Source organism: Ursus americanus, chromosome 26, assembly GCF_024610735.1.
Source record: "Ursus americanus isolate L20-20 chromosome 26, mUrsAme1.1.p, whole genome shotgun sequence".
NCBI classification, from domain to species: domain Eukaryota; kingdom Metazoa; phylum Chordata; class Mammalia; order Carnivora; family Ursidae; genus Ursus; species Ursus americanus.
In genome coordinates this window covers 45,106,932-45,121,217 of record NC_142152.1, presented here as the reverse complement: position 1 = coordinate 45,121,217, position 14,286 = coordinate 45,106,932, and the positions used below count along the sequence as shown (strand labels likewise).

The window sequence follows — 14,286 nt, the reverse complement described above, 5'->3', positions numbered from 1 at the left end:
CAAACGACACCCCCGGAACACACCTCCCTTCCTACTTGGGGTGTCTACAGCAGCCTCTGCTCCCTGCTCCAAGCTGGCCTCCCTCATGGGCATAGACAGGTGCTAGGGCGCAAGGGACACCATGCGGCCAGCCCGGGCAAGCCTGCTGTGGGACACTGTCCGCCCTGCCTCCAGAGCACCCCAACGCCCCCCACCCAGGAATGTCCCCAAAGGGCCCCCCACCTGGGGAGGTCTCTGTCAGTCCTGGGGAGGTGTGTTATTCCTCCTGGAGCTTGAGGAGAGACCCACCTGGCTGAAAGGAAGGGAGTGGACAGTGAAGAATGGACATGGGGGGGTGCCCGGGGGGGCACAGTCGGTGAAGCGTCTCACTCTTGATTTTGGCTCAGGTCGTGATCTCAGGGTTGTGGGGTTGGGCTCTACGCTCAGCGGGGACTCTGCTTGGGATTCTCTCCCCCTCTGTCCCTCCACCCACTTGCGTTCTCAAAATAAATAAGATCTTAAATCAAAATACAACAAAGAATGGACATAGGGTGGAGGCACTGTCGTGTCCGTGGCTGGGGGTGGCCCAGGTGATGTCCTCGCCAGACTGATGCTGGCCCAAGACTGTCCCTCTCTGCTCGTCCTACTGACGCCCACTCTGTCTGCTGGGTGGACCCTCTTCTCTCCCAGGGACTCTCAGCGGTGGTACTGTTCCTATTTGGGGCCCGATCATCCTTGGTTGTTGGGGGCAGCCCTGTGTTCTGGGGGATGGAAAGCAGCACCCCCAACTTCTGCCCGCTCGATGCCAGGAGCTCCTGTGGAAGGCACAGTGCCCCCTAAAAAGATGTCCACGTCTTCACCCCAAGCCTGCGAATGTGCCCACGGGAGCCCGGGACCGTGCGGCCGTGACGACAGAGTAGCAGCCCGCAGCACCCGGGGGCCGACGGAAGAGGCAGAAGCCCAGAGAGGACGTGGCACGGGGCAGATGGAAGCTGCGCTGCTGGCTTGGAAGCTGGAGGAAGGGGCCATGCGCTGAGGCATGCGGGCACCTCCAAAAGCTGGAAAAGGCCGGGAGCACGTTCTCCGCATGAGCCCCCAGAAGCCAAGGCAGCCCTGCCCACAGCCTGATCCTAGGCTGCCGAGGCCCATCTTGGATTTCTGCAGAGCCTCCGGTCAGGGAATCAGAGGGCGTCAAGTCTGGGGCAGTAGTAGAAACCAACACTCCCCAGGTGGTGAGGGACACCTGGCTGGGGCACTGCGCTCTACAGGACGGGACGAGGCCGCTGGGCTGGTCCTGGGGCCTTCGTAACCATGGTAACCACGGAGGAGGCAGAGGAGGGTGCTGGGGGCCCCAGCCCTTCACAGGCCCCTCTCCTCTGCCCTGTGGCGGGAGTGCTGGGTGCTGGGCCCCGGGTGGCCGGCTCCCAGCCGGGGAGAGGCGCCAAGACCACGTGGGAGGCAGAGGGCTGGCCATCAGGCATCATCTGACTGCAGCCTCATGACTGGCCCTGAGCGAGACCAGCACTGGTAGGTCAGCCCAGTGAACCTCCAGATCTCTAGAGACAACACGCAGACTTGAAACCCGCTCCGTGACAAAGAACTCCAAGGCCCTCGTCACCTCTACCCTTAGCTCCCCCTCTGCACTGTGAGTACTAGTGGGGGTGGGGACCTTCCTGCCCAGCAGGGAGCCCGGCCCTGGACACCCACCCCTGGCCTTCATCATCAGAGGTCCCTAAGGGGGAGGGCGTCATCATGCCCCCGGGCGCTGCCTACCCCTCACCCCGCCCCGGCCTGTGGGGCAGCAGCAGGCTCCCGGACCCAGGGAGGCTGGTGCATGCAGGTGCCCAGCTGCTGCGCAGGCCTGGCTCCTGCCCTCACCCCAGACCGGGGGTTGATCACCTCATCTTGCCCCAAGTCCCCTCCACCCAGCTACTCCCACACAGAAGCCCGTCAGCCCCTGAGACTCAGTGGCCAAGTCCCAGGGATGGCACCCACCCCCTGCTGCTATCCTCCCATGGCCCCTGAGGGCTGGGAGCCTGCCAGCATGCCCTTACTTCCCTCCTCCCACTCCCAGTTCCCCTCCAGCTTCATCTCCCCAAACACGGCTCCGCCTCGTCACCCCCAGCTCAGAACCCTTCCTCCCACCCCTCAACCTCCCCAAGCAGACACCTCGGTGGGCCCAGGGCCAGCTCATCGCAGTTTCCCCATCCGCTCTGCCCACACTGCTTTCTTAGCCTGTTCACCAACCACTGTGCAGAGCTGGGGGACGCACCACCTCCTCCAGGAAGCCTCCCTCTGTGTTCTGCTCCCCCAGGGTTATTATGTGTGCCGCTTTGGGCCTCCTGCAAGCAGGGCCCAACATGAGACCTGGTGCCCGCAGTACCCAGCAGTTCATGACATCAAAATCCCCACCCTCCTGGAGGACCAGCAAAGGAGTTGGTCCTGAACCAGGCTCTGTAGGTGGGGCCTGTGAGCCACCATGCCCCCCCCCCCAGGTCCTTGGCAGCTGCTTGGCCCCAGGAAGGTGCAGGCGGCCTCTCTAGGCAGCAGAGGGCTCTCCTGGAAGGCCCCACTCTGCCCTGTCCCCCAGGCCCCTCCAGGTGGCTTCCTGGAGGCTGGGCTGGGGCATGGCACCCCTCCCCGAGGTGGCCTCCCAGGCCTCAGGGCTGTGTGTTCTCAGGAAGGGGCCTCCTCCTGGGCCTGTGTTCTCTCCCTGGGCTCATGAGCCCCGGGTGGGGTGTGACGACGACTCAGCCGCCGCCTACCCCAGGACCCCCAGGAAAGGCGCTGGAAGACAGACACTGGGCTGAGCCGGCTCTTAGGACGGTGGTGACCTCGAGACCTGTGCCTCCAAAGTCACAGTCTGCCAGAAAGGCGCGCTCCGGGCCAGGAAGGCGTGGAAGGCGTTGGCGGACTCAGAGGACCTCGGAGGGTGGGGGAGGAGCACGTCCTTGTCCACGTCCTCGGACACCAGCTGGGCCACGAGCTGCGCGATGTCCTGAGGGCAACCGCGGGGTCAGGGGGCAGGGCCGGGAAGGGGCTGCGTGTGGCCCGCGCCCACCGTCCGCCCCGCGTCCCCCCCGCACACCGGGCAGTGGGGGACAGCGGTGCCCGGCCTCTCCCCGCCGCCCGCCGCGCACCCTGCCGTGGGGGGTAGGCCCGCCGGTGCCCGGCTCCTCCCAGCCGCCCTGCGTGGCCAGCCGCCGACGCTCGTCGATGCTGACGCTCCAGTGGCGGCTCGGGCGCCTGCTCTCGGGCGGCTCGCGCACCTGCGGGAACAGGGAGGCGGTGGGCGCGGGCCACACCTGCGCGCCGCGGCTCCCGCGCCCGCCGACCCTCGGCACGCCGCACGAAGAGCGTTCTGCTCGCTCCTCCCCAGGATCCAGCTCGGCCTCCAGTGGCCGGGGCGCTTCAGCCTCCCGCCCTGCGCCGGTGGTGGCTTTCCGGAGCAGCTCTGCGCCTGGACGCCCCGGCCCCAGCACGGCCGGCTTTTCTGAGCGAGGGTCGGCCCCTGGACGGGGAGGTCCTCGCAGCGTCTGCCATGGCCCTTCCCACTGGGGCCAGGAGGGGGCAGGAGGTAGGGAGCCTCCCAGCCGGCCTGTGAGAACCTCAGGAGAGGCGGGACCTGGGGAGGGGCACTCCCCCTCCAGCCCCTCTAAAGTAAAAAAAAAAAAAAGACCGCAGGAACCGTGAAGACACACAAAGAGGTGGCAAGGGGCCAGTGGAGGAGGGTGGTAGGAGCACAAGGTAGGAGGGTGGGAAGAGGTCGGTAACTGGGAAAGGTCAGAAGCAGGTAGCACCCCTGCAGGACCCCCCCCATGAAACTTCCCAGGTGGGCTGTCTGTGAAAGACCCTCAGACCCCCCCAGACTCTGCCCAGCCTTGGGAGGCCCCTGCTCCCTCCTGCACAGTGAGACAGCCAGTCATTGTCTGGAATCCCATGGTGGGGGCACGCTAAAAATGGAGGACTAAGACAAGTGCAGAGTAAAGTCCCCATTCCTCAAAAAATTAAAAGTAGGACTCGCATATGAGCCAGCAGTCCCACTTCTGGGTATCTACCCAAAGGAACAGAAAGCAGGTCTCGAAGAGACATTGCACGCGCACGTCATGGCCGCATGACCCACAACAGGCAAAAGGTGGGAAAACCCAAACGTCCCCTGATGGGTGAGTACATTGCCTGGTGCGGTAAATCCACACGGTGGAATATTATTCAGCCTTAAAAAGGAAAGGACATGGGGGAAGCTTGAGGACACTATGCTGAGTGACATAGGCAGGTCACCAAAGGATAAACCCTGTGTGATTTCAGTCATAGGAGGTCCCTAGAGGAGCCAGGTTCACAGGGACTGGAGGTAGACGGGGGCGTTGAATGGGGACAGCATCAGGTCCGCAAACAAAAAGGTCCTGGAGATCTGTTTCCAACAACGTGAATGTACTCAATACTGCTGAGCCCTACACTTACACATAATTAGCAAGACCAGAAACAAAACCCCCAAAGTGCACGTTAGCACTGAGAGGCACACACAGAAGGAAGATGTGAGGGGACACAGAGCAGAGGGCCAGCTACGAGCCAAGGAGGAGGGCCTGGGAACAGAGACAACGCTGCTGACACTCAGGCTTTGAACTTCCAATCTCCAGACTTGGAGACAATACGTTTCTGTGGTTTAAGCATCCCTCCCCCCAACTCCTGCAAAAAAAAATCGTGAAGTCCCCAGCCCCTCTTCCCACTCTGCCACTGTGCACCAAGATCCGTGGGGCCGGCTCTTCTCCCTCTCCTCCCAGGAGACGAGGGTTCCTTTCTGGGGAAAACGGGCAGCCTGACAGACCCAAGGGTGGGGCGCCCAGGGCAGAGCCCCAGAAACGTGCCCCAGCACACCCCGAGCGCCCGACCGCTAGCAAGCCTCCAGCCAGCCCCGCGCCCCGCTTTTCGGCACTGACCAAGAGCAGATGCGGCCTCTGCCAGGGAGCAGAGACACTCGGGGGACAGGAAAGAGTCCCCCGCCCGGTACCTGTTGTTCTCCTAGACACGGGAGTCCATGAAACAGAAAACGGGTGGTGTGGGAGAGGAGTGCTCAGACGAGCCGGAGCTCTTTAAACGTGGAAATGTGGCGTCCGCAGGGAAAGCGCCACAGCAGGCGAGGCGGGTGGTGTGGGATCCCTCCCTCCCGCTCCGCAGACCTGGGTTACCAGAGCGTGGCTCCAGCGGTGCCGGTGGGCCCCAAGCCCGCCTCTCGGGTCTGCGCCATCGGCGTGGGTGCGGCGTCCCCGGGAAGACCCCTGGGACTGGGAGGCACGCGGAGGATGCAGAGCGCAAGCACGCGGCTGTGGTTCAAGGAAGTCGTTACGGAGTGATCTCAGAGCAAATGCTGACTGATAATGCAAGGACTGGCCAGACAGCAGACATGAAGACGCAGTGAACAGGTAACAAGTCCCGAGAAAACTGGAAAATCAACCATGGAGGCCGACATCCAGCTAATCGAATTTCCAGAAGGAGAGAGAGCCGAGAAAAGGACTGCGCACACGCCCCTCCTGAGATGAAGGGATCAAGGCTCCAGACCGTGAAAGGAAGCAGGCCCGCACAAGGGGTAGTGTGGGAATTTCAGAAAGCGGCAGAGGCTGGCACGCCCCGCACGTGCAAAGGGCCTGAGGCACACACCGCCGAGGGCATCACGCAGCAACAGCAAGGCTTAGAGGCCACAGCATAATACCTTACACGTCCAGAACGAACATGATTTTCACAGAGAGTTTCCACCCACGAAGGCACCATGCAATGTGGAGGCAGAGTAAAGACATGGGAACAGCTTTACAATCGAGAACTCCCATCTGCCGGGCCCTCCCAAGGAAGATGCGTATGCGCCACTCCACCGAAAAAGGGGAGTAAACCGGGAAGTGGGGAGACTGGGGGCCCAGACACTGGGGTCCTGCCGAGGAGAGGCTCCCCTGGGAATAGAGCTGGGCTCTGGGCTCCCCCAGGTGTGGCCTGTGGGACCCTGGAGCAGCCACGGGCAGTGGTGCCCGTGCCCGGGGCTCTGAGGAGGACGGAGCCGTAAGTGCAGCGTGGGGCTTCGGCCGCAGACACACAGCAGCTCTGGCCGTGACTGGAGTCCCCAGGAAGAGCGCACAGTGAGGACAGGCCCCCAAATCCTGGAATCACAGCTGGCGGTGGGAGCAGCCACAAGAGCAGGAAGCGGTGGGCGCCTTGCTGTGCCACCTGGGACCCCAAGAGCTGGGGCAGGGCTGTCGTTCTAACCTACATGCACACGTGTGTTAAAGGGAGCCCAACATTTACAAAATAAAGATTGAAGTGATTGGGCCGGGCGCTCTGACAGAACACATGCACACTGCTTTGACCCGCAGAGACCCAGGCTCTCACCAAGCGCGTGGAGCCCACCCAGATCGGCCACGCCTCAGACCGCCAACCAAACACGTGAGCCAACACAGGACTCCCGGGTCACTTCGGGCGACCGCAGGGCAGTGCAATTAGAAATTAACAGCAGAAGCATATTGGGGTGCACGTCCAAAGGACCCCATGTCCACACGAGTTAGAGGGGAAATCCAGGCTGCAAGCCGGCTCCCTGCAGCCGTCCTGTGAAGACAGAACTTGAAATGCTGGAAAATTAGGAAAAAGCCCCAGAGCAGGTGAGGCCAGCAAGCCAAGCAGCGAGGAAAAGAATAACAAAACCACTTCAGTAAAAGTTAGAGGCAGAAGGAGGAAAGGCTAATGAGTAAGTTAAAATGAAAAGAAAAAAACAGTGACAACCGTGGACAGTGACCGTCCACTGGCTCTCCGAACGCCAGCACAACAGAGGGACTGGCGGCCTGGCCCAGGCGCCCTCGCCCGTGGCAGCCGGTCTGCTCCCGCCCAGCGTCCATTTTGCATTTCTCGTGAATCGAGTCCACAGGCCTCAGACGCTCTCTTACTCGAAACCTGCCTTCTCGCTGCTGGGGAGCGTCTCTGCGGACATTCTGGTGGGTAAACGTTAGAATGTTATACGTAGGACAAGCCTTATCTTCCGACCGTCGGTAAGATTTTCCTGTCTTTGTTCCAACCTTTAAAATCCGCAGGCGGATTTGTCAGCATTTCCCATTGTGGATTTAGCGTGGGCCCCGGGTCGGGACGCCCCTCCGAGATTCTGACGCTGCCCCGCACGCTCTCCTGGCCCGTCTGCGCTGTGTTTGATCTAAACGGGAGGCATCCGTGGGGAAGTGTGTCCCCCTCCGCTCCACAATGCCACGCAAAGCGCCCGTGAAGTCCCCAGACTTACACCGGGCCCGTCTCTGGACTCGCTGCGCTGGACCATGGCTCACTTGCCCGTGTCTGTCTGTCCCGATGCCACACAGTTTCAGCTGCTGCAGCTTTGAGCAGACAAGTGTGGCCCGCTCTTATCTTTCAAGATCCTTGCATGTTTCTTTTCCGATCCCTATTCTTTCGATACTGTGTTTACTGCGCAGTAACACACGCACGCTTTTGAGCTCTGAATAGAGGAAGCCACGCTGCACACACGTGGTGCCGCCTGCTTCTTTCCGCCACGACGACGTGTCCTGGGCCACCCTGCTGCCCCGTGGAGGGGCACCCACTCGCTCTAACTCCAGACCCAAGGCAGAGTTTGGCACCAAAGCTCGCCAGAACGGGGGGAGGTCTCGGTCTCTTGGTGTAATCACTGCGTACGCGCACGCTCAGCAAAGTCTAAGTCAGCCAACGCGCCGCTTGCCTTCTTAGGGCCTGAGGCAATTTTGAAAACTTCGCTCCAGTGACAGACCACGTCCCGACGCTCGCGCCATCGTGGGTGCGTGTGCTCGTCTACCCTGAGTCCCGGTGTGTGGCCCACGTGGGGTGTCGTGGTGCCCGTCCAGGTTAGTTCCCGTGTGCCCCCACGCAGAACGTGCCACCTTCTGTCTGAGATCAGCTGCCGGCTATGTGAGCTCTGTTCTCCACACCAGGGGGAGGTCCTGCTGGGGCAAATTTTTGTCTTGTTTTTGTGCATTGTTTTATTTATTTTTCCCTCTTCTTAAAAGATTATTTCTGCGGGGCATGAAATTCCAGGTTCACGGTCACGTCCTCAACCGTATCGAGATCTCTCTGTCGCCGCTTTCAAGACTGTCCTTCCTCCTCGATGGCTTTTGAGAGCTCCTCTCTGCCTCTGGGGCTGCGGTTCCACCATGATGGCTCTGGTGACAGTCCTTTCACAGCTCCTGCTTCGGGCTTGCCTGGCCTGTGGCTGTGGTCGACTGCCCGTGTCAGGCAGCCTCTGACGTGGCTCTCGGGGGGGAGCAAGCCCTCCTGCCTGTGGCACCGACCTGCCAGCCACGTGAGTGAGCCACCGTGGAACTGGATTTTGCAGCGTTATTCAATGTTCCGATGACTGTAGCTGTAACATCCGACTGTAACCTGACAGACCAAAGCCACCCAGCGAAGCAGCTCCCAAATCCCTGCCCTACAGAAACAAATGTATTTATTATTGTTTTAAGCTGCTAAGCCTCAGGGACATTTGTTGGGTGCAACGGATAATTAATACATGGACAGAGACGTATGTATATTTAGGATAAAATCTTCAACATTCGTGAAAAGTTTGTTTTTTATAAAAAAATTGGTATTGCGTTGAATAAGGTACTGTGGGGAAATCTGGTAGGTTGACGGCGTCGAGTCTTCCCGTCAAGGAAGCCGGCGTGGATTCCCGTGAGGTGTCGTCTGTGCTGCTCGGAAATACTGTCTTCACGAGAGCAAACTCGGTCTTGAGGACTTTGCAGCTTCTGTTGTCGAAGGGAATGGATCCAAAAACGACCAAAAAAAAAAAAAAGGTAAAGGGAATGGATCCTTTTTTCCCCACTACATTCCTGCTTGGTTATTTTCAGTGTATTGAGGAACTATTAAGTTTTATATATTTTAAAGATCTTTTTTTTCTGGGGCGCCTGGGGGGCTCAGTCAGTGAAGCGTCTGCCTTCAGCTCAGGTCAGTCTCAGGGTCCTGGGATCGAGTCCCGCATCGGGCTCCCTGCTCAGCGGGGAGTCTGCTGCTCCCTGTCCCTCTGCCTCTCCCCCTGCTTGTGCGCTCTCACTCTGTCAAATAAATAAATAAAATCTTTTTTGAGAGCGAGCACAAGCAGGGGGAGAGGCAGAGGGAGCAGCGGACTCCCCGCTGAGCAGGGAGCCCGATGCGGGACTCGATCCCAGGACCCTGAGACTGTGACCTGAGCTGAAGGCAGACGCTTCACTGACTGAGCCCCCCAGGACCCTGAGAAACTCTGAAGTTTTAAATGGAGACCATCTCCAGCCGTCCTCTTTTCCTAGTGGTCTTCTTTCTTCACTGGCTCACATGGCTTTTTCTCAACAGACAATAGATTAGCTGCAAATAGTGCCCATCTCATGTTTTCTTTTCAGGTATTTATAGCTCATTTCATTTTCCTGACTTGGGCACAGCCTCGGTGTCTGATGGGCTCGTCGTCATGGTGACCCCCTGTACCTGTGAGAAACAGTCCGGGGAAGCCCAGTCGAGGCTCTCGGGAGCTCCCTTTATCAGGTCACAGGAACGCCCATCTCTTCCTACCTTACTCAGAGCCCTAGGTTCTCACTGTCTTAATTATGCTTCAGTTAAAAAATAATCAATAGGTTTTTATGTTTAAGGAAAGATACTGGAATTTATTAACACTATTTCTCCGTATCTATTGAGATAATCGTGTGGTCTTCCTCCTTTGTTAATGCAGAGAATTTTATTAAATGGATTTCTACGTTCCCAAGTGGCTTCAACCGGCGGGTTCACCCTGGGTCAGCGCTCCGTCTGCACACGCCACCATGCGGGCTGCCATCAGCAGGGGGCGCTGGCTCCCCGCACGCCTGACCGCACCTGTGTCCGCTGCCTTCTCACACCCGGGTCAGAGGACTTCACTCATCGCCCTGACACCAAACACCTTTCACCCTCTTGCCTGCCAGCGAAGCTGCCCTCCAGGTGCCAGGCCCTCAGTTCCCACGACTGCCTGTTCGCTGCAGGTGCGTGTGCTGCATGACCCACGTGTGGGTCTCTGCCCCCCGGGGCCCCGTCCCTCCGGGCTCGCTCCTGGTGCCCTTGTCCGGTGCTGGGTGTCAGGGCAGGGAGGCGCCTGCTCATCTCTGTTCTCAGGACAACCTGCTGGCCTCACTTGCCCCGGGTGTCCAGTTCAGACTGGCCCAAGCCCCGCAGGGTTGGCTGGTGGGGCAGCCTCGCTCACTGTCCCTCCTGTCCTTTGGAACTTCTGTTTGGCAGGCGTGGCTCTCCAGTTTCCCTCAGTGCGTGGAGCTTTGCTTCCACGCTGGCCTGCTGTGTCCGGAAGTCTCGGTGCTGCCGCGTCCCCACTGGACTCCCCAGGACCACACAGCACTTGCCAGCAGCGCCTTGTGGGGCCGGCAGCAGCTCTGCCCTGTCCCCCATAGGGAGCTGCATGTCCCCACATGACATTTCCCCCTTCTTTTCTCTTCTCCTTTTATGTTTTCTCACATGCCCAAAATTACACATAACTCTTACCATCGTAAGCTGTGCGAGCTCAGTGTCATTAAAGCACATTCAGTGTCGTGCACCCGCCACCACCGCCCGGCTCCAGAACGTTGTCTTCCCAAACGGAAACTGTGCTCCCTACACGCTAACGCCCCAGCCCCTGGTGCCCCCGCTGTACTTTGAGTCTGACCACTCTAGGGACCTCGTATAGGTGGGTCATACAGTGTTTGTGGTCTGTGACTGGCCGACAATTCAGCACAATGCCCTGAAGGTTCACCCACATTGTGACATTTGTCAGAACAAGCTTCCTTTTTTAAGGCTAAATAATGTCCCACCGTGCGTACACCTCACATTCGGCTTCGGTGGACCCCTGGGTGGCTGCCACGTTTTGGCTCTTGTGCACAATGCTGCCGTGGACGCGGACGTACACCAACTGGCTCGAGTCCCGAACTTCAGTTCTGTCGGATGTGCGCCAGTGAAGTCCTGGGCCATACGGTAATTTTGCACTACTCTTTGGAGGGACTCCATGCTGTTCCTCCCCGTGACCGCACCACTCCCCACTCCCCGCGGCGCTGCACAGGGTTCCACTCTCCCCACATCCTCGCTGGTACTTCTCTTTATTAAAGATTTACTATTTATTGGACAGAGCGCACGAGCACGAGAGGGGTGGAGAGAGAGAGGGAGAAGCAGGCTCTCCGTGGAGCAGGGAGCCCGACGTGGGACTCGATCCCAGGACCCGGGATCACAACCCGAGCCGAAGGCAGAGGCTTCACCCACCGAGCCCCCCAGGTGCTAGGTTGGAAAGGCTGGCCCTACGCCGCTGGAGCTCAGCTTGGTGCTCAGTGAGAGGCACGGGGACAACTGTCGGTCTTGTACATAGCTACACTGTGGCCCCCATGACTTACTGGAAGCCCCTCTGCCCCACTGATCTGAGATGCCATCTTCGTCCCGCACTAAGTGTCTGTGAACATTTGGGTCCGTTTCCAGACTTTCTTTCCAGTCCTGATATTCATGCATCACAGGCCAGGACTCTTGCTTTGTGATATGAATTCACATTTGCTAGGACTGAACCTATTTTGGATTATTTTTTCTATTTTACCAGTTTGGCATACTGAAAAAAACACATTTACCTTTTTTTTTTTTTTTTAAATGATCTCTACACCCAACAGGGGGCTGGAACCCATGACCCCAAGATCAGGCGTCAAATGCTCTTCTGACCAGGTGCCCCCAGTACTTAGCATCTGTATTGTTGATGACACTGAACTGTGAGGTGCCTTAGGAGGACCCTTGGCGCCGGGAGTCTTCCCCTCCGAGAATGGGGTGTCTCTCCCTGCTGTCAAGTCTAAGGCTTCGGGGTGTTTTAAAGTTTCCCTCTAGTAGGGTTGCCTATTTCCCATCAAGTTCACTCCCATTTTCAGATTGGCCTTTTTCACTTTTCTTCTGGAGTCTGTCCCTAACCATGCAGGGCACTGCTTTGCACACCACTGTGTGGACTCTCTTCCGGAACCCTCCGCTGTGGACCGGTTCTGGTCCAGTCTCCCACGCTGAACAGCACAGTCACGTCCCCCGTGGTGCTGCCGTCCTGTGTTCATATCCCTCTGTCTTGGCTCGGTGGGCCAGTTCTTCCAAGATGGCACACGTGACTCGCCTGCAGCCCCATTCTGCTCTGCTCGGCACTGCTGTGGTTGTCTCTAGCTTTACTCTCCTTCCTTATAGAGGGTTTCTGCAAATGTCTGGTGCCCTTAGCTGTCAGGTGGTATGGACAGGACACCAAGACTGGATTAGCAATGAGGGTGGACTGGGGCTCAGTGGCTAGGGCAGCAAGCTGTTTCTGCTGCCCCCCACCACACAGCTGGGAGCGGACCCTGCTGCTCTGGCCAGTCTGCGATGGCCCACCGGAATGCGACTCCTATTGGCCAGCCCTCCTGTGCTGTCTGTGGGGTCTTGTCTTCTTCGGAACTCTCTGAGGTCATTTCAGTAAGCTTGTCCAGCCCTCAGTGAGGGGCTGGATGTTGGCAGACCCTCCGTCAGAAAAGGTCCCCTTAGGCCCCTAGACCTTGGCCTCAGCCTGAGCTCACTGCCCCTTTAGGAGCACATGGCCTCACTGTGTGGGGCAATGGGGGGCCATGGTGAACATTGCAAATGAACACAGCTCTTGTGGGGACTGGGATGGGATGACACAGGGACGGAAGGAATGGTGGACTTAACTTATGTCAGCCAGGCTGCAGGCGATGCCTGACAAGAGGCCAGCTGCAAGCCGGTCTATGGGAACAGCAATCTACACCAAGGAGCACACAGGAAGGACACCACGCAGGACAGTGAGACAGAGGATAGCCCAGGGAATCCTTTAAAGCTGCAGTGAACAGCTGCCATTCCTGAAGGGCTGGGAGCAGAGGAGGGAAGTAGCAGGAGGGAGAGGAGCTCCCTGCCCCCAAAGCAGACACCTGAGTCTGCAGAGATGAGTCTGCACCCTCATCTGGCCTCCACCCAAATCCCTCCCCCTGGCCACCTCCCACCGGGCCCTTGTTTCCCGCTCCCCTGCTGCACCACTGGCCCCCACCCACCTCTGAGAACCTCAAGCTTGGGGGCTGGGGGGGGGTGGCCTCTGGCCAAGAGCTGCCAGAATGGTGGTCCCTGCCACCCGTTCAGGAAGGGGTGCCCCGAGTCATGCCCTTCCTCCTGCCAGGTGACACGCTTGCATGTTTACGTGCTAGTCCAGCAAGTCGAGGGGTCTGCAGCTTTGGCCCCCCAGGACCCTCACAGTGCCCTCACACAGCCGTCACAGGTACTCGGGCGGGGGCCTCGGCTGGAAGGGCACACGGTGGCCACAGGTGGCAGCTAGGGAGCCTGCCTTCCCTTTTCCCGCCACCTTCTTATGTGAACCTCTGACCATGGCAAGCACACACGCACACGTGTCTAAGCGCACAGGCTGACAGACTCCCACTCATGCTGGCCCAATACCAGCACCGCGTGTGCCCGCCCTATCACACCTGGCATGCGTCCGGCCTGGCTCTGACCCTTGCACGCAGGGATCCACGCAGAACTCTGGGCGTCTGGCTTCTCTGCTCCTGAAGCACCCCCCGGGGCTGTCCCCCGCTCATGGCTCCGTGGGAACCCGGCAGCTGCTTACCCATCTGGCGTGAGGGAGGGGGGCGGAGAGGTGCCTCCATCTCGGGGCCGTCACAAGCACAGCCCCTGGGAATGTTCTGTCACCACTTTGGGAACAGTCCTGCTGACTGTCTGCCCCCCCATCACTGGGCTCCCTCCTTGCGGTGCTGCCCTCCCCGCCCAGGGTGCAGGTACTGGCCTCTGAAGTGCCCAGCAGAAACGGACAGGGCCCAGAACGGGAGGCAGAAGGGGCCACCCTGGCACCCACCCAGGGCCCCGGGAAGAGAGCTGATACTCTGTGAGCCTCCCACCAGACAACGTTCAGCCCTCCCCGAGGCTGAGATGCCCCTTCTGCAGCCCATCCAGACGCCCCCACCTGCAAAGCCAGTTCCCGGGGTCCAGCTTACCCAGTCCTGAGTCTGCGGCTGCTGCCCTTCGCTCTGGGCACTGGGCTGGCCCCAGGCCACGGTCGGGCTCAGATGGGGAGTGGGCTGCCTGTGCTCTTGGGGCAGCGGCAGTTCTGACTTCTTCCCCATGGGGGCATTAGACAAGTGCTCCGGACTGTCCATCTCCAGCCCCACAGGCTGCTTGTCTGCACCTCCCGGGCTCTGGGAAAGCTCACCACCGCTCCCTGGGCCCCCCAAGCAGATGGAGGCAGTGTCAGGCTCTGCTAGGCTCACCTTCTAGCTACCGGGCAGCAGTGCCAGGGGGTCCCCAGCTGCTGCTCCCGCCCTTTTT

General features: G+C 59.4%; 1 protein-coding gene across 1 annotated transcript; it reads right to left on the bottom strand.

Moving 5' to 3' along the window:
- Positions 1-2,470: 2,470 nt before the first annotated feature.
- On the bottom strand, positions 2,471-14,229 carry TEX22 (testis expressed 22). Its single transcript, XM_045799316.2, has 3 exons — positions 13,956-14,229; positions 3,120-3,248; positions 2,471-2,977 (listed from the first exon to the last, which is right to left on the bottom strand). Exons 1-3 carry the CDS (start codon positions 14,115-14,117, stop codon positions 2,798-2,800), a joined length of 471 nt encoding a protein of 156 aa, XP_045655272.2. The 5' UTR covers positions 14,118-14,229; the 3' UTR covers positions 2,471-2,797.
- Between the last annotated feature and the right edge of the window lie 57 nt (positions 14,230-14,286).

Excerpts from the sequence above, each read along its gene's own strand:
- TEX22 (XM_045799316.2), bottom strand. The coding sequence starts at position 14,117 with ATGGACAGTCCGGAGCACTTGTCTAATGCCCCCATGGGGAAGAAGTCA. Across the intron at positions 3,249-13,955 it reads AGCCGCAGACTCAGGACTGG|GTGCGCGAGCCGCCCGAGAG; the intron begins GTAAGCTGGACC and ends CTGTTCCCGCAG. Across the intron at positions 2,978-3,119 it reads GGCCTACCCCCCACGGCAGG|GACATCGCGCAGCTCGTGGC; the intron begins GTGCGCGGCGGG and ends GGTTGCCCTCAG.